The sequence below is a fragment of the Eremomyces bilateralis genome, assembly GCF_010015585.1.
Source record: "Eremomyces bilateralis CBS 781.70 unplaced genomic scaffold P152scaffold_3, whole genome shotgun sequence".
NCBI lineage: Eukaryota > Fungi > Ascomycota > Dothideomycetes > Eremomycetales > Eremomycetaceae > Eremomyces > Eremomyces bilateralis.
Window position 1 is genome coordinate 187,334 of NW_022985069.1, and position 16,129 is coordinate 203,462.

The 16,129-nt window shown below is 56.1% G+C and overlaps 7 protein-coding genes across 7 annotated transcripts; 3 read left to right on the forward strand and 4 right to left on the reverse strand.

The window, feature by feature from the left end:
* Positions 1-357: 357 nt before the first annotated feature.
* On the reverse strand, positions 358-2,316 carry P152DRAFT_183090 (RA-domain-containing protein). The gene is made up of 3 exons (XM_033674185.1): positions 1,862-2,316; positions 1,647-1,808; positions 358-1,598 (listed from the first exon to the last, which is right to left on the reverse strand). The coding sequence occupies exons 1-3, from the start codon at positions 2,133-2,135 to the stop codon at positions 502-504; spliced, it is 1,533 nt and encodes a 510-aa protein (XP_033536995.1). The 5' UTR covers positions 2,136-2,316; the 3' UTR covers positions 358-501.
* Positions 2,317-4,164: 1,848 nt separating this feature from the next.
* On the forward strand, positions 4,165-4,593 carry P152DRAFT_446438 (uncharacterized protein; the record flags this gene model as incomplete). Its single annotated transcript, XM_033677924.1, has 1 exon — positions 4,165-4,593. The coding sequence occupies one exon, from the start codon at positions 4,165-4,167 to the stop codon at positions 4,591-4,593; it is 429 nt and encodes a 142-aa protein (XP_033536996.1).
* On the forward strand, positions 4,416-5,490 carry P152DRAFT_183180 (uncharacterized protein). The gene is made up of 2 exons (XM_033674186.1): positions 4,416-4,419; positions 4,534-5,490. Exon 2 carries the CDS (start codon positions 4,646-4,648, stop codon positions 5,126-5,128), a length of 483 nt encoding a protein of 160 aa, XP_033536997.1. The 5' UTR covers positions 4,416-4,419; positions 4,534-4,645; the 3' UTR covers positions 5,129-5,490.
* A 76-nt stretch (positions 5,491-5,566) lies between these two features.
* P152DRAFT_479305 (uncharacterized protein) lies at positions 5,567-6,836 on the forward strand (the record flags this gene model as incomplete). The annotated part of the gene is made up of 3 exons (XM_033681702.1): positions 5,567-6,024; positions 6,077-6,254; positions 6,328-6,836. 3 exons carry the CDS (start codon positions 5,567-5,569, stop codon positions 6,727-6,729), a joined length of 1,038 nt encoding a protein of 345 aa, XP_033536998.1. The 3' UTR covers positions 6,730-6,836.
* A 164-nt stretch (positions 6,837-7,000) lies between these two features.
* P152DRAFT_455080 (sorting nexin-like protein mvp1) lies at positions 7,001-10,114 on the reverse strand. Its single transcript, XM_033678718.1, has 5 exons — positions 9,271-10,114; positions 8,485-9,222; positions 8,292-8,431; positions 7,646-8,239; positions 7,001-7,576 (listed from the first exon to the last, which is right to left on the reverse strand). The coding sequence occupies exons 1-5, from the start codon at positions 9,821-9,823 to the stop codon at positions 7,367-7,369; spliced, it is 2,235 nt and encodes a 744-aa protein (XP_033536999.1). The 5' UTR covers positions 9,824-10,114; the 3' UTR covers positions 7,001-7,366.
* Positions 10,115-10,335: 221 nt separating this feature from the next.
* P152DRAFT_455081 (uncharacterized protein) lies at positions 10,336-13,317 on the reverse strand. The gene is made up of 3 exons (XM_033678719.1): positions 12,528-13,317; positions 11,333-12,476; positions 10,336-11,271 (listed from the first exon to the last, which is right to left on the reverse strand). The coding sequence occupies exons 1-3, from the start codon at positions 13,038-13,040 to the stop codon at positions 10,742-10,744; spliced, it is 2,187 nt and encodes a 728-aa protein (XP_033537000.1). The 5' UTR covers positions 13,041-13,317; the 3' UTR covers positions 10,336-10,741.
* Positions 13,318-14,935: 1,618 nt separating this feature from the next.
* P152DRAFT_455083 (uncharacterized protein) lies at positions 14,936-15,793 on the reverse strand. Its single transcript, XM_033678720.1, has 3 exons — positions 15,254-15,793; positions 15,083-15,143; positions 14,936-15,006 (listed from the first exon to the last, which is right to left on the reverse strand). Exons 1-3 carry the CDS (start codon positions 15,406-15,408, stop codon positions 14,944-14,946), a joined length of 279 nt encoding a protein of 92 aa, XP_033537001.1. The 5' UTR covers positions 15,409-15,793; the 3' UTR covers positions 14,936-14,943.
* Between the last annotated feature and the right edge of the window lie 336 nt (positions 15,794-16,129).

The following is a 16,129-nucleotide window of genomic DNA, read 5'->3' on the forward strand; positions in this document are numbered from 1 at the left end:
GTTGGGAATTCGGATTGCATCTTCCATTTTGGTCGCAAAGACATCTCGTCCTGAGTGCACTGACAACACAACCCCCTTTCCATCCGCGTTGCTACAACTCGCCATATAACAACCGAGCAAACCGCTAAGAACCACTCTCCAATCTGCTCGCAAGTCGGGCCCGTCCAAGAACATCGCCAACGTCGCGGCCGAAATCAATCCGAAGCCGACCATCGAGACCCTCTTCCAAACGCCGGTCCTTCCATGCTACAGCCGCTGATCGAAATTGAAAACAAAAATGGGAAACAATAAAAAAGTTCTTGGTCTCCATGACTCGTGAAACTCCCTGCTGCTGAAACCGAGCAATCGTAGCGCGCCGAAAGATCGCGCGGATCGAACCAACCCCACCGACATCATTCAAACAGTGAAGTATATCAAACATCGAGATATTTTGGTTCCAAGCCGTCCAACCCCACCGTTCCCCCACCCGTGCATATCCTCAAATAGCAAAGTCCGCCGAAGTTACAGCACCCCTCCCGGCAGCTCCCCCAGTCCGCCATGCTGCGTCCCCTGATTAATAAAGTTCACATGCCCTTCCTGCGGCGCCGCATGCCTCCTCAGCATGAACATCGGCTTCCTTCCCTCCTTATCCAGCTGCTTGAACAGGATCAACGGCCGCTCATTCAGCCCCAGGCAGCGCTCCTGGTCGCCATGCACGATGTACAGCGCGTATTGCCGCCAGTCGGCGGTGATGTTGTATTTCTTTAGCGCGACGGGTAGCACCTTGTGACAGGGGTCATCGATGGAGACGCGGAAGGACTTGAAGATCTCGACCTGCGGGTTGGAGGAGGGGGTGGAGGCGGCGGACGTTTGGGAGGCGGTGCCGGTGAGCGTGCCAGTGGTGGAGGACGGGGTGCTGGCGCCGGCAGAGGAGGTGCCGAGGAGGGGGGTGGACGCGTTGGCGCCGGCGGAGGGCGTGGGGCCGCGGTCGGGGAGGATGGTGGAGGCGTTGGACCAGGTGCTGTTGGTGGAGTGGAAGGAGGGAACGAGGTCGTCGGGTTGGTGGGGGGTGCTGCGGGGGAATCCGCGCGAAGAGCTGCCGCTGCCTTGGAGTTGGGTGTTGTATGGTGCGGGAGACGTCGGGGAGGGCTGGGAGGGATGGTGCGGTGACGGGAGGCCGGATGCGGCTGCGTCACGCATGCTGGCGGTTAGGTGAGTGGATGCGGCCAGAGCGGCGGCCGAGGGATCGAGGGTGGATGTGTCGCTCAAGGTTCGTCCTTCGTGGATGGTTGGGGAAGGGTTCTTGGGCGCCGAACTGAGAAAGAGCTTTTTTGTCGAGAATTTTCGGGACAGGCTGCTGGATTTCTCTGAGGCCACGCCGTTAGCTTGGTCGTCAGGGGTGGGGAGCGGCTGGGATTTCTCTTTCGCAAGACGCGCCAGGGGCAGGAAGTCTTCTCGGAGTTTGCGGTTCTCTTCGAGGAGGCGGTGGATGTCGTCGCGGAGGATACGGAGCTCGGTCTCGGCGGTTGTGATGCGTTCATCTCGGTCTCGGATGATGCGGATGATGCGAGCCACGTCGTCCTGGGTGGGTGCGCTGTCTTGGTTGTCTACGGCAGCAGCTGAAGAACGGTGAGCACTGTTCTATCCCGGAGTAGCTGCCGACTTACACTGTGGAACAAAGTCATCCTCTTCTAAAGGAACGTGTTGCTTGACCTTGATATCGTATACGCTCTTCAGTATCGTCATTCGGTGCCCTATGCTCGCAATTCCCATCTCTTTAAGGTCGCTCTGCTGCAGCGATATCAATGCCTCCCCTGTTATCGCATTTTCTACGGCGAACCTGTCAGCGATATCAACCATATCCCATCGGCAGGGACCCTACCTATGAATGTGTCCTGGTATTGGGGTAACCCCAACGTCGCCAACAAGTCTGCACATAGCTCCGCGGTCCATTGTATGATCAATCCAGTCGGCGACGGGTGGCCGTCCCGTGAATGGGTATAGGTCGTGGGGGTATGTTCAGTGCTGGGTGGATCGGAGTCGGTGGGCGAGGCCTCGAAATCGGGAGGCGCCAAAGTCGGCGAGGTGATGACGCTTCGCTCGTACTCGTCGTCCGCATCCGAATCGGCATGATATGCTGTCGCTTTGTACGACATGGCGGAGGCTTCCCCACACTAGGGTCGAATGGGACGGGTGTTTTCGCCTGGTCTCGAGGATGCGAAGGAGTGATAGGGTCTGCGGAGGCCGATGACGCGGTCTGCGGACAAAGAGAGTGACCGCGAGATGATGCGTCCCCTCGTCCAGCGTCGTTCTTGGGTGGTGAAGGAATGTGGAGATGCCAAAACGAAACGAGGGCTCGTGATATCTGCGACGTTCGTGGTGTAGAGTTGGAGATGTTCTGCGCGGGATATAGTAGGGTCCGGTCAAGGTTGGGTATCAACAGGAACGGAGAAGGATGGATTGGCCGTGTGGAGACGAGATGAGACGATGGCTTAACTCAAGCGAAGGTGAATGCCTGGATGAATTTGCGAATGAAGAATTGGAAAGCGCTGAAGAGTGGCGTGGACGACGAAACTCCCCGGTCGGAACGTGAGACGATGGAAGCGCGACGGATATTGAGGGGGACAGGATGTTGGATAGTGCTGTTGGTGGTGGACTGGTGGTATGTGGCAGTCTATGGTGGGTTTGGGCCTTTGGGGATTGGCGGTTGGCGCACGGTTCGGGATAGGCGGAGGCCAGAACTCAGAGACGAGGGGTGGAGCGGATACACACTGTCACGCTCTTACCGTCTCACATAGGTGACAGGAGAGAAATGATTAATGAAGAATGACAATTGATGTGGTGTCCAAAGTACCTGTGTCTGTTGATTGATTCTTCCAGTCGGGTGGAGAGATGGGGCCGTTGCGGCGAAGATGGAATCGGTGCAGAATGCAGATGCAGGGGAAAATCCTGGCAATAAGGCCGATTCAGCAGTTCGACGGAGTGCGAATACCTAGCGCTTAGTTTAGTCCATCTTCGATCGATACGGAGTCCTTTCTTTGTAGAATATCAATGAACTGGAAGACTCGAGCATTGCATAATTGCATTGGTATGTGGTGTACAAAGCGGGTGGTGTGCTTGAACAGTACTCCCCCATCACCAGTTGACAATTCACAGTTCACAGTTGACAATTCACAGTTCACAGTTCACAGTTCACAGTTGTCAATTGTCATCCTGTGGAACGGTGAAAGTCATCTTCCGGAATACAACATGTGGAATACTGCCTACTGGAGTACTGGTACGTACCAGTACGGACAGCATCTATCACGAGACGAATATTAAGAGCGAATATGAAGAGCGAGTATTAATAGCACAGGCACGACAGGAACGGATTATTGCCCGACTATTGACCCCTCTGCATACCGCATTTGGCTAGGATGCTGCTCCTTCACCCCCTCTGGCCTTGATATTCCGTTACGGTACTCTTCAGCAATCAGCACCCATGGGGAATACTAGGGATCAGGATTCAGGAATGGAGCCAGAATACTCAAGCATAGTTCGTAACGTCTTACGGTTGTTGGCAAATAATAGATAGTCTGATAGCCAACCGGGGCAGCCTACTGTACCAAATATGTACAGTACATAGCTAATTAGTCGACCAGCTGTGTATCCGGAATGGGAATCCCTGCCCGAGCACGCCTGTATCAGAACAAAGTGACTGATACTGGAATCAGCAACAAAACATTCACTCCATCACTTTACTTCGGATCTAATCACTTCGGATTCAACCAAACAATCACGATGTGGCGGCATTCCATCTCTCGACTGTGATTCTGTTGCCTCCGAATCATCGACCAATCCCCCAGAATCTTCAACCTTATTCCGGAACTTGGCTCGGTTCACCTGTTGCCATAACCTGCGGACCTCACTCGCTCCCTCAGCCAAACCCTCGTCTGTTACCATCCTCGTATCATCTTAACACGCGAGAGGATCGGGAAAGGATACCTTATCGACTACACCTCCTCCAAGCTACCCAAGTAGAATCCTATCATCATCTATCCTCGGCGGGAACCAAAATAAGTTTTGCTGGTCCAAATCAACAATCATTTCCTTCGACTATCTGTCCTCCCCCCCGACGAATCTACACCCCCCCCCAGGAAATACTTCTACCACATACCTCTCCCAAACCCCTGCATCCACACAACCATGGCCCCCGTCACTGTCTCCTCCTCATCCCTCTCCTCCGGCCCCACCACTCGCCGCGCCCCCCAACCCCTCCCCGCCGACCTACGCGCCTCCCTCACCTCCGCTCTCCTCGCCCAGAACTCCATCCCCCGCATCCACCAGACCCTCTCCCACGAGCTCGCCTCCTCGGGCTGGACCAACGCGCTGCGCGAACACGTGAAGGAGCTGCTCCGCAGCGGGCAAGCGCAGAGCTACGGGGAGGTGATGCGGTTGGTTGTTGAGGGGGCGTTGAAGGAGGAGGGGGGGAAGAATGGGGAAGAGGCGAATGGGGAGGGGAATGGGGTGGCACAGGCGGAGGTGATTAAGATTCCGGAGAAGGCGGTGAAGGAGGGGTTGAGGGTGGTGAGGAAGGAGTTGGAGAGGGTGTGTGAGGTGGTGGTGGACAATTGAGGGGGGATAGTGGTTCGGGCGGAACCGAGGGCATCTCGTCGAAAAGATTCGGATGGGATCGCTGGAATGCAGACAGTGTCGGAGCAAAGTCACACATGGAGTTGCGGCGTTATGGGAACGAAGTCCCAGGACAGTCAAAATTTATTGCGACGGGACTTGGATGGCAGCGGCATTGGCGGAGTCAACGGATTTTACAGGATTCCCATACCTACAGGTACTTCCCTTACTTAACCGTGTCTATCAGGATGAAGGGTTGTCTGCCTATATATATCAGTCAGGCGGCGTTGATGGACCATGGGAAACCGCGAAGATTGAATGGATTTCATGTTTCAAGTGGCAATTGGTATCTGGTGATCTTGTCTCTTTGCTTCTGCGATCGGTCCTTTGGGTTTCGGCGGTTGCATCTTCTATCGACGTGGGAATCGGCTCATCAAGATGCCTTCTGAAAGAGCTTGGGATATCGTGTTGGAATGCCGGCGTTCTAGACCAGGTGTGGTCGTCCTGCTCTTCGCACGGGTGTCAGGTTCTGTCCTGACTTCCGCGGCGCACCATATCCCATCACGTACGCGTGTCTGAACGATATTGGCTTCATCCTCTCACGCACCTGCTATGCCGCCTCGTTTGTCCAACGATCGGAAATGCCTCCGTCGGGGCGCCGCATACATTCCCTCTACCGGGTCGTACTGCCAACGACGCCAATTCCATATCGAACCACTTTACATTCCACGCGCGCAACGGGTACAAATTCAAACCTATTGTATCCCTCGCGATTCCCAGCCTCTCACTCTATCCGTCCTTTAAAAGTCGCGTTCAACCGTACATCCAGCCTCATCAGACTACGTTCGACTAACCTAGCTCCCGTGCAATACCGAACCTGTCCGAGCCGTTGGGTACCACGGGATACCGCATGCGCATCGACATCTGAGGCAGCCTACCGGAACAAACTTTTGTACCCCACGGTATCGACGCAAACATGGAGCCCCATCACCCAGAGTCGGCCGATGCGGGACGGATGCGTCGTCGACTACAAATAGTGCTGCCTGCCACGGTCATTTTCGGTGGGCTCTATCTTCTTTACTCCTCCCCATGGGTCCTAAGTCCTGAATCTTTATTATCCTGGCTTGAATGGCACTCTACCCGTGCTGGTGACCATCTTTCCTCTGCTCCCGATTTCAGTCTCCCCCGAAAACTGCTTGGTTCCACTGAATGGTCTCGTCCCTCCGAAGCCGACGTCCTTCAAACCATAAGGTCCTCCACCATCACCTCCTCGATCTATAGCGCTCTAATCCTTGGCTCTCTCGCCCTCTCTGCCTACACGATCGCGAACTGCCTCCGCCCGAACCCCGCCACCCGCGACCAAGAAACCCTCTACATCCGCGCCCTCCGCCGCCAATACCTCGACTCCGGCATCTGCCCCGTCTGCGCGCGCGAGTTCTCGGCCCCCCGCCGCGACTATGACGCGCCTCGCGAAGACACTGAGTAGCCTGCTGCCCGCGCTCGCGGCGCTCGTCAGCGTCACGGCCGCGCAGGCGACCCTGGTTGACACGCTGTTTCCGCATCTGCTGATCCCCGTGCATCATAAGTATCCGGATACGGCGTATGGGACGCAGTTTTTTGGGGAGGTGGGGACGTATCCGAACGGGGATGAGATGGGGCACTTGGTATGTGTCTTCCCCCCCCGGGCACCACCGACTGGGCGAGTCTATATCTTGGATATTCTAACGGGTCTCCCAGGTCGACATGGTCATTCTCTTCGACATGCCCGACGACTTCAAGCGCAACACCTACCACCACTGCAGCGTCGCCTTCCACCTCGACAACGTCACCGACAACTGGAGCGTCGAACCCCCCGAGCCCGCCGACGCCCGCTACTCCTTCCTCGTCTACCAGCTGCAGACGCTGCCGGACATCAACGACACCTGGAACACGGCGCGCAGCTTCGGCGAGCGGCCGGCCGCGTCGATCCATATTAGTCCCGGCGGGGAGGTCGTGGTGGAGAGCGATCAGTTGGCGTGTGGTGGGGGAGAGTGGGATACGGCGAGTTTTATTATGATTCCGACGGATGATCGGGCGAAGGTGTGGTGGTATGAACTGTCGGATCCGGTTAATGGGATTACGTATCAGATGTTTGAGTGAAGGGGCCTCGATAAGAAGGCTTTGGCGTACGGGCGAGATATGGTTGTTTAAGGAGAGCATGGACAGGGCTGAGAATGTTAGGGTATGGGTTAATTAGTGGATTGAGGAAATATAACTTGGAAATTTACGTACTCTGGCATGGAAATCCATTTCACCATTTAGATTTGATGTAATTCCATGCATTGACTCGCTTGAAGTACTACTTCACCTAGATCCGCAGAATAAGAATCTTTATAAATCGTCACCAGAGACTAATGCTTGATATACCACATGGGTAGCCTATCCTAAGAACCGAGCATTTAGGACCATATAATCCTCGATTCAGATCCACTCTGATCATGAACGAGCAGCAACTTTTTCTACACAGCAGGGTCAACCACTGAGGGGCGGAACCATTCGAAAGAGTGAACAGCATCAATATTCCAATGACGACAAACTAGACAGGAGTATCGCACGCTCTCAGAAAACCGTTCCAATATGTGCCACGCCTCCGCTTGAACGGATGCACCTGTACACATGTACAAAAAAGCCCTATCGAAAACACCGCACAACAACGTACCGACCAGGCCCCGTAACCTGTCACAAATCCAGCTAGATACAGCAAACAAAAGGTATGCCTACACTGAACTAAGCGCCATCAGTCCCCCAACGGCATCCCTTCCACCTCCTCGCTCAAGCCCCGCCAATTGTCTGCCTGCAACTCCGCGTACTTCACCCGCTCCTGGCTCCAATCCTGGTGCAGCCGACTGACGTTGTACTGGCTCTGCTGGAAGTACACCAACTCGTCCCGCACGCACTCCTTGATGAAGACGCCGCGCGCATGCTGCGCGACGATGGATTGTTTGTCCTACGAAACTAATCAGCAACATGCCACGGTGCCCCCGCACATGGGAAACCATGTATCCTCGAAACGTACCTTCACGATCGCATCCTCGACCTTCTCCGCCTCGCCCGGCTTCACCTGCCCCGCAGGCTTCGCGCGGATCGTCTGCAACTTCGCCTCGCTGGCCTCGATCCGCCGCTCGAGCTGGGGGATGTTGTCCTTGTCCAACCGATCGCGTCGATCGAACAGGTCGCGCAGGCTAACTAGGGCGTCACGGTGGCGCTTGAGGTCTTCAAGCGCGCCTTCCTCCCACGCCTTGGCTTCGTCTTCGAGGAGGGCCTGGGACGTGGAGAGGTGCTTTGCTGCGGCGTTGAGGCCGTCGTTCAGGAGGGGCACGTCGTTGGTGTCGACGGTGTAGGTATCGGCTGACGCCTCGGTTAGGGCGGTGAGTCCGCGGGCGAATCGGTTGTAGTCGGCGGCGACTCCTTGGTTGCGTTTTGCCAAACGCTCCAGAAGGCTGCAGAGGGTGACGTAGAGATCCGTTGAGCGCCGAACGCCGGAGCGAGCAGTGTCGAAGGTTTCTTGGAGGTTGGGTGACAAGGAGTCTTCGAGACCGGGAGGCAGCGCTTTCCCGGTGAACTCTTCGACCACTGTGATTGATGCTTGTTTGCGCCACACAGACAATTCCTTGACGTGCGTTAGTTGACTAGATTCCAGAGTATCCTTGTGAACTTCATACCGTAGGAACCGTTAAGAACATGATGACGAGCTGCTCTTGATTTAGCACAGGGTGCCTGACCAAAGCGTTCGCGAATCGCTGCAGTCCTCTTCGCCTCTTCTCAATAAAGCTATCATCGGACGTCATATAGTTCCCATTGACTACTAATCAATTAGCATTCATCCTTCGCGCCTCGGAGGTCTCCAAACCGTACTTGCAACTCGTTTAGGGGGTAGCAAAGGAAGTTGCCGGAACGGATACCGCTTCTGGAGGCAGTCCAACAACCAAACAAAGTCACTGTATCTGCGAATGACCTTGCTGTTCCTCCGCGCACTCGTCACCTGGTAGTTCCGATGCTGGAACATGAACGGCCCCTCCTTCTCCGATAACGACGTGACCATGATCGCCTCCTCCGGACCTTGCGTCGACGGCCGGGGACGACCGAAGCCCGACCTACCAAGCTCACCGTGATCGTCGTCTCCGCCACCACTCCCTCCAGCGATGCCAAATCCGGCCGGGAGACCCGAGGCCGCAAAACCTTCATTCGCGGCGCCATTATAGTTCCCCCACGACGAGGCGCTTGACGCGCCCTGGCCCGTAGCGCGGCTGGTGGGCGGCGACGAACCGAACGAACCGGACGCGGTGGTGAAGTTACTGGTCGTCCGTACCGGCAAGGTGCCCGTGCTGGACTGATGGGCAGTTGTAGGAATCGGGGGGTGTCGGTGGCCCTGATGCAGTTCGGGGCTACCCCATGGATCGGATTCGGGGAGGGCAAAGGCGGGTCGTTGCGTCGCTGGGGAGCGGATGGGGGTCGACATAATGGGGGAATCGTCGCGCGGCGGTCGTTCTGGGCTGTGCGAGAACGCATCGTCCGCGCCCTCGGTGACTTGTGGTTTGCTCATGTCGGGCTTCGGCGCGGGGAGCAAACCATCGAGTCGTGGTTGAGGTAGATCTGCACGTAAATCAGTATCTGGAAGTCGTCGATGCTCGTCTCACGTACTCCTTCTCCGTTCGTCCACGCCGTCCAGACTGACATCATCTCCTTCCTCCGCCAATCCCACCAGAGCTAACAATACCCAAAACTCATTCGCCGTCAACGCCGCATCTCCACGACCCGTGAGGCCCATTATATCCCATATCCTCTCCCCGTTCGCCGCGCCCACCGCCTGTGACACCCACTCTTTCAACTTCGTAACGCTGGGAACCCCTCCTTCCGTATCCAACCGTCCCCAACCGTCCCGATACGACTCCGGAACCTCCGATTCCCTAAGGAGGTTTCTAACCAGCTCACTCCGCCCGGCCTTCTTCGGCGTCGGCAGCCCCCACGGCGAATGCTCATCACCGTTACTCTCGGGCTTGGCGAACCCGTTGCTATCGTCGGCGAAGAGGCTAGACGAGGGCATTCGCACGGGAGACGGGACGGCGGCGGTGCCGTTGGTGCCCCTTGTTGAGCCTTTCGAGGGGGTGAAGAAGGCGTCGTCATCGTCGGCAAAGAGGGAGGATTTGGGGCGGTCGCGGTCGGTGCCGGGCGGGGAGGTGCCGAAGAGGGACATGGTGAAGGATCGATAGGGGGTGGTGACTAGATGGGACGAGCGGGTAGGATAGAAATGGAATATATACCGGGATCGAGGGTGGTATAGGACTATGTGCAGCTCTTGTCGTGACGCAGTTCGATGATACCTGCGGCAGGGTGGCTGGCAGCACGCGCCTCGTCCGAATACACGTGGATCTGGGAGCCACGAGCTTTCTGTCTTTAAATGCACAACTTCTTGCCGTTCTTTATCGCACGGACGATGCCTCCGTCGGATTCCCCCAGTCGGGCTATTCTCGCAACTGCTATGCAGGTAACACTCTTCGGTGAGTTCAATCTCCAGGTCAGGACGGGAGTAGACGCTCACGGGAGCTTGGACCAACGATACGTCTTGACCGGGAGCCGATCACAGCGGTAGGTTCGGAGTTCGTTAGATATCAAGATTCAAAGCATAATTAGCGAATGAAAGCATAGAAAACACGTTAAATTACAGATCAGTTTAGTATTCAAACTATTCCTTATTGCACAAATCACAGGTGCAACACGGAGGCACAGTAAGATCGCATTGGATATAGTTCTGCGGGTGCCCTCATCCCTCCGTCCCGTAATCTCCATGGTCATCACCGCAGTATCCCCCTCTTATCACTGACTAGCAGACGCCAGCTTACCCTTCCGCGGGCAATAATTCCGAACCACTCGACTGGGAGTCGCAATCGTCCTGAAGCTGAAAGCAGCAGAATAGCATTGCGACTCGAAGACATGCTCCTATGCATGGATCGCAGTTATATAGCAGATATCCTCCCAAGAGCATCATATAATACATACATCCTCAAATAAATCGTCACGAACGCCATATAGCAAAGCCCCAGTAACACGCCACCGTCCCCCCAATCCACCATTTCACTCCCTCATTCAAGTTGTGGTTCCACATGACCGTCACCTAATCCCCTCCCAACGCTCCCACCCGCCGTCTCAGCTCCTCCAACTCCCTATCCTTCTCCTCCAGCACCCGTCGCCGCTCGTCCGCCTCTGACTGCAGCAATCGGATGTACGCGATCGCGCTTTCCACCGTCGCCGCCTTGCTGTTCCCCGCCAACTGCTGCGCGCCGCCTTTCCCGCCCTTCTCCGCGCCCTCGTCTACATCCTTGCCAGCCGTTCCGCCGGCTCTAGCACCTGCATCCGCAGCGAGGAACTCAGGGGACGCGTTCCCACTAGCGAGGCCGGAGACGCTCCCCCTGCGGGATGCGTTGAGGATGGGGCTTTGCGGGAGGAGGGACTGCATTTCGACGAGGGCGGAGTTGATGCGGTTGCGGCGGCCCTGCTCGGCGAGCTTGTGGGAGGTGCGCTTGGAGGTGAGGCCGCGGGAGAGGGTTTCGGGGTAGGGCCCGGCGAGGGCGGTGCCTTCGAGGATGTGGTGGTAGTTGGATTTGGAGGCGAGGAGAATGGCGTGGGCTTCGGGGGTGATGGGGCCTGGGGAGGTTAGTGGCTGGGAACGACGGAAGGATATTGCTGCGGGAGGGAATGTACGTACCTCCTTCGGGTAATAGTGGTTTGATGCTAGGACTTATCTTGGGCCGTAGCGCCGGACTGGCCATAGTTCCGCCACTTACACTGCCCCTCTTTCTACCATTTGCTTTGCCTCCATTTCCAGGAGTTTGGCCGGTCGTTGAGGCAGCGGAGAGCCTCGGCGTTGCAGACGACGGCGTAGCCAAAGGAGAGGCCGTGAGGAGGGGGCTAGATTTCCCCGGGGTATTCGCGGGGATATGAAGTTGATCCAATTCCGGACGCTTGGCCGATGAGAGACGTGGCGTGTTGGAGGCAGAGACCGGGCCGTTGGCCGGTCTGGAGGTGGAAATGCTGCCGGAACCGGGCTGGGTCCGGCTCGGTTCCGCTGCCGCTTCGGGAAGAATCAGATCATCCAGCACGAAGGGCTCGGGGTTTTGCCGCACGGTTTGTGCTGCGCTATTCGGGGAGAGAGTTGGGGACTGGTAATGCGATGTAGGAGGCATAGCCACCTGATGTGACCGCAGGAGACTTGCCGGCGTGGCTGGGGCGAGATGTGACTGATTGAGGGGGCGGTGACCCGACTTCGCCATGATGTTCGGACTCGGCGCTGCGGAGGCCGGTTTCGGCGGCGGCCCCATCACTTCGGTCAGCGGCTCGGGCGAGATGCTGTCGCCATCCGAGCCGCTGCGGCTGCCCGGGAAAGAGAACGACGGGACCGACGCCGGGGAAAGGGGGGCTCGCGGATGCGCGGACTGGCCTAGCAGCGCCTGGACTTCGCGGGGTGGCAGCGTGGTCGAGGCGCCTTTTCGACGCTGCGGTTTGACGATGGGCGATTGGCGAAGGCGGGGGGTAGGCGCGGCGGAGCGGGAGGCGGCAGCGGTGGCTTTGGGTGCACGGACAGCGCGTTTGGGTCGCGAAGGGGGGGCGGGGATCGGGTGGGAGGTGGTGTTGTCGAACATGTCGACGTCTTCTCTGGCGTCCGCTCCGGGCGAACTGGTCGAGGCGGCTTGCGACCTCCTGCCATAGATGCGACTATGATCACCTAGGCCCATCAGTGCGGGCGACGCAAGGGGACTGAACAGTGGGCCGCCAGAGCTATAGTCGGAGGGCGCATAATTTCGGGAATCGTTGGACGGTACCACCGGCGACAGGAGAGGGGTGAATTGAGCCTGAGAGGCAGTTAGCATAAGAATGCCGGCTGGACGATGAGGGATACCAACCACGTCGTTTTTGCGCATGAACTGCTGTTCGACTATGGAGCGCGTGGCCGGATCCAATGAATTGATGTATATCACGGCATCCGCAGCCGTCAACTCCATGCTTGTGGGTGTTGGCGGCGCCATTCTCTGCGGCAGATAACCGTGTTCCTGTGTCACTCCAAACTTGTTCCCTAACTGCGGGCCGCCGTTCCCATACTGCGGTTCAATATGAAAGTCCATAAATTCCTGTCCTAGGTGCAAAGTGCCATTTCCATTCCCCTCCTGCTGACTCGGCCGACGCTCGTTCCCCTCGTTGGTTCCGTCCATCACATTCTCCTCGGTCTGGGACACCAAATTCGACAGGCCCTGCGCACCCGGCGACGTCCCGAAGGCCTGGTCGAAATGCAGATTGGCGAAGTCGAACTCGTCGAGCCCGTCGGGCAGGCCAACGAAATCGAAGTCGGATGGCTCCATGGTCGAGAGGGAGGGGAATTGGTCGGATTCTACCCATGCCGACGCCGGGTCTCCATTCATCCTTTGCGATGGAAGGGACGGATGATGTTCGATGAGGATGGAGAGGAGAGGTCGTCGGGGATTAGGTTGAGTGAATAGCGATCGGGGCGCAGTAGAGGATGTTGGGGTAACGGATGGCTTTATTGCCTTATTGGTTACCAGGCTAATTCTTACCTTAAATCCCGTCCTATAATGGTCGGATGTTGAGATGTGGGATTTATCTCATCCCTGGCGAATGGTGGGGGTGTGCAGTCACTACGGAATACAGTGGGATGTGTCCTGCACGAAGAAGCATTTGCCGGCTCCACAACAATGGATGGTGAATTCACTAGCGATTTAGGATGCGAAAATTGTCGATTTAATGGCTTCCTAACGATTGGGCTGCCATAATTATGATTAGAGGCATTTGGATGATGACTTGATGAGTGCACCGGATAAATTTTGTGTCATGACCGGAGTAGCGTCCCGATGTGGTGAGGCGGTGATGTCGTGATGGTGATGATGAAGTGTGGGGGTTTTGCCGGTTTGAGGACAGGAACCCATATTCTTCGACATCGCTATTCCCTTCAATTTGAAACAATTAAACTCTCTGAATCTTCTATTCGCCCATTGGCACTTCAATCGATGCTCTAGTCATGACTAGACTGTGAAACCGAGGTTTGGGGAGGCCATTTTGGGGAGAGACTAAAAAGGGTGAAGGTCGTAGTTCAACCTCATCTTCGTTGTAGGCTATTAATGGTGGCGATGTGCCGCTCCACTCAGCTTTTGGCTGCCGCCATCGGCACAAGAACATAATAGCCGTGAATATGTTAGCGACCGGGGTTCGATATCCAGATAAACCGGCCATAGGATCGGGGAATCGGGATATCGTAGGACGGTAGTTATAGAGTTCACGGCTCATTTACATTTCAGTAAAGTAATAAGAGGAGCACTGAAGCAACTACTTAGCTAATCATTGATCCTGAGCGAAGTACCTGCGCAAGTAGGCCCTCAGGCGTATATTTACGAACATCTTTGTCATAATTAGCTGTTCGCGGGTTGAAGTCGATTGGGGTGCAGCAAATGACCTGACACCCAGCCACTCACGCGAGGCGGTCGGGACTGCCAATCTGCCCATGGCTGCGGATGCTTGCTGGGAGCTTCTACATGTCTCTGATCTTTAGGTTTGTTGGATTGATTGTTGGAGACTGGTTCCCAACCACCGGAACCCTAGTGAGTGCGGCTCGTCTCCACGCCAGTGGACAGACACCAGGCCTGATGTCCTCGGCGGGTTTAGGGTGGGGTTTCTGGAGCAGCTCATGTATCTGCGGTGCTGAAGAAACTGAACCAGTCGGCGTTCGTGGCTCCGCTTGGGTTAAATCGCTGAGACATTCGGTACGGGATGGGAGAGAGCGATGGGCTTGTCCGGGAGCCTTATAGCAAGAGAGCTCGACCATGCTCTGGGCATGTAGATACAGTGCACAATGTCATCACCTTACACTTCTCCCCTCACCAGCATATACAGCAAACCAGCATATACAGCAAACCAAAGGGCCAACGGAATAGGAAATTGGCATTGACAATAACGCTAGATAGACCATTAAACTCCAATCGGCGCGGAACTTTAAGTCCGCAATAGAACCCTATATCATACATCTCGCATCGAGGATTCGGGGCCCCCAGAAGCGTGGCTCCCTGCTCGGGACGTATCCGACGTTCGCCTCCGTTACCAAGAACCCCTCTCAATCCTCTCAACCAAGACACCTTCTCAATACCATGTTCCGGTGAACATGGCCCAACCCGGGTATATTTTGGGGGGCGACAGGGAGGGAGCAAGGACGGGGCGCGGAAAGAAACGGCGGTGGGTTGGGTACGGGTAGTGAGGGCGATTGCAACCGCCATGACTATGAGCGCATGGCAGCTCGAGAGCTCATCAGTCCGTGTTTTACATGACGCTACAGCAACCGTTGGTCTGTTGCGGTGCGTATGGGTCTTCGCCTTTGCTGACCTGCAGATGTTCGTTAGTCAATCGTTCTGGATCTCGTCCAAGCGCGTCGCATCGAGACGTCGCGATGGAGACTTACCGTTCCCCATCGGCTGGGTACCATGAAGTCCTTCGGTTCTTTCTCCGTGAAGTTGATCAAGCTAACGACATTGGTCAGCCTTGTTGTTCCGCTTCCATCGATGCGCTGCGGCACCACGTATGAAGTCGACGGGATGTCGAGCTTATGAGCCAGGGAAGGGATATCACGTACTCTTGCGCCGCTTCCGACACGGGTATCCGTCTCCGCTCCAAGTCCTCCTTCAGTCGGGAGTTCAACTCTGTCAATCGTCGCAGTTTGAGCTCGGCCATGCTTTGCTTCTTGCTCTTGCCATCCGCTGCGCGCAATTCGTAAGGTGTGGACATCATCTTGAGGAGGGGGCGTCCGGAAGGATCGAATATATGACGGCTGAGTGGTGTGAGAAAAGGTGGGGCCGGTTTTGAGGACGGGCAGGAATGTGGTTCAGGAGCGTTGATGGCTACCAAGGTCGAAGGGCGTGAATGAAGCTCGGAATAGAAGTAAGGGTTTCAGTGGCGCAAGGATTCAACCTGGATGATTCGACAATAGTCAGCGTCGAGGAATAGTTGCGATGTAAATATTGCTCATCGCTTCCATGGTGCATGATGGCACGAGGGTTGGTGTCACGGCAACTCACTCTTCAGAGTCAACGTGAGGGGGTCAACGCACTTTCACGACGTCGGAACCACGGTCTCCTACAGTTCAGGTATCTGGCATTCGAATCAACGCATTCAATGATGGGCGCGTGCAAATGGGGGTGAGATTCAGGTGGTGGATCCTGTCGCGACAAAATGAGTGATGTGTTGTCGAAGGGGGAATTCCAATGGGGTGGCCTGTGGGACAAGAGTCAAGAGGTGAAGGGAGGGAGAGATGGAGGACGAGCGGCGGGAGAGCGGCTTGTCCCAGGTGTCCGGGGTTCTCCCAATGCGGCACGGCGCAGAATCCGAAAGGGCAGAACAGCCAGTGAGACGCGGGAGGGCCTTCACCGACAATGGAGATTTTGATGGCCCCGTCAATTTGATTTCAGGTATAAAAGCAAGGTACAGAACGCTGATGGAGGAGTTTTCCAGG

Excerpts from the sequence above, each read along its gene's own strand:
- P152DRAFT_183090 (XM_033674185.1), bottom strand. The coding sequence starts at position 2,135 with ATGTCGTACAAAGCGACAGCATATCATGCCGATTCGGATGCGGACGAC. Across the intron at positions 1,809-1,861 it reads ATACCAGGACACATTCATAG|AAAATGCGATAACAGGGGAG; the intron begins GTAGGGTCCCTG and ends GGTTCGCCGTAG. Across the intron at positions 1,599-1,646 it reads GGATGACTTTGTTCCACAGT|CTGCTGCCGTAGACAACCAA; the intron begins GTAAGTCGGCAG and ends ACCGTTCTTCAG.
- P152DRAFT_183180 (XM_033674186.1), top strand. The coding sequence starts at position 4,646 with ATGGGATCGCTGGAATGCAGACAGTGTCGGAGCAAAGTCACACATGGA.
- P152DRAFT_455080 (XM_033678718.1), bottom strand. The coding sequence starts at position 9,823 with ATGTCCCTCTTCGGCACCTCCCCGCCCGGCACCGACCGCGACCGCCCC. Across the intron at positions 9,223-9,270 it reads CGTGGACGAACGGAGAAGGA|ATCTACCTCAACCACGACTC; the intron begins GTACGTGAGACG and ends ATTTACGTGCAG. Across the intron at positions 7,577-7,645 it reads TCGAGGATGCGATCGTGAAG|GACAAACAATCCATCGTCGC; the intron begins GTACGTTTCGAG and ends TTAGTTTCGTAG.
- P152DRAFT_455081 (XM_033678719.1), bottom strand. The coding sequence starts at position 13,040 with ATGAATGGAGACCCGGCGTCGGCATGGGTAGAATCCGACCAATTCCCC. Across the intron at positions 12,477-12,527 it reads TCATGCGCAAAAACGACGTG|GCTCAATTCACCCCTCTCCT; the intron begins GTTGGTATCCCT and ends ACTGCCTCTCAG. Across the intron at positions 11,272-11,332 it reads ACCACTATTACCCGAAGGAG|GCCCCATCACCCCCGAAGCC; the intron begins GTACGTACATTC and ends TAACCTCCCCAG.
- P152DRAFT_455083 (XM_033678720.1), bottom strand. The coding sequence starts at position 15,408 with ATGATGTCCACACCTTACGAATTGCGCGCAGCGGATGGCAAGAGCAAG. Across the intron at positions 15,144-15,253 it reads GTGTCGGAAGCGGCGCAAGA|CTTGATCAACTTCACGGAGA; the intron begins GTACGTGATATC and ends CAATGTCGTTAG. Across the intron at positions 15,007-15,082 it reads TACCCAGCCGATGGGGAACG|GTCAGCAAAGGCGAAGACCC; the intron begins GTAAGTCTCCAT and ends GAACATCTGCAG.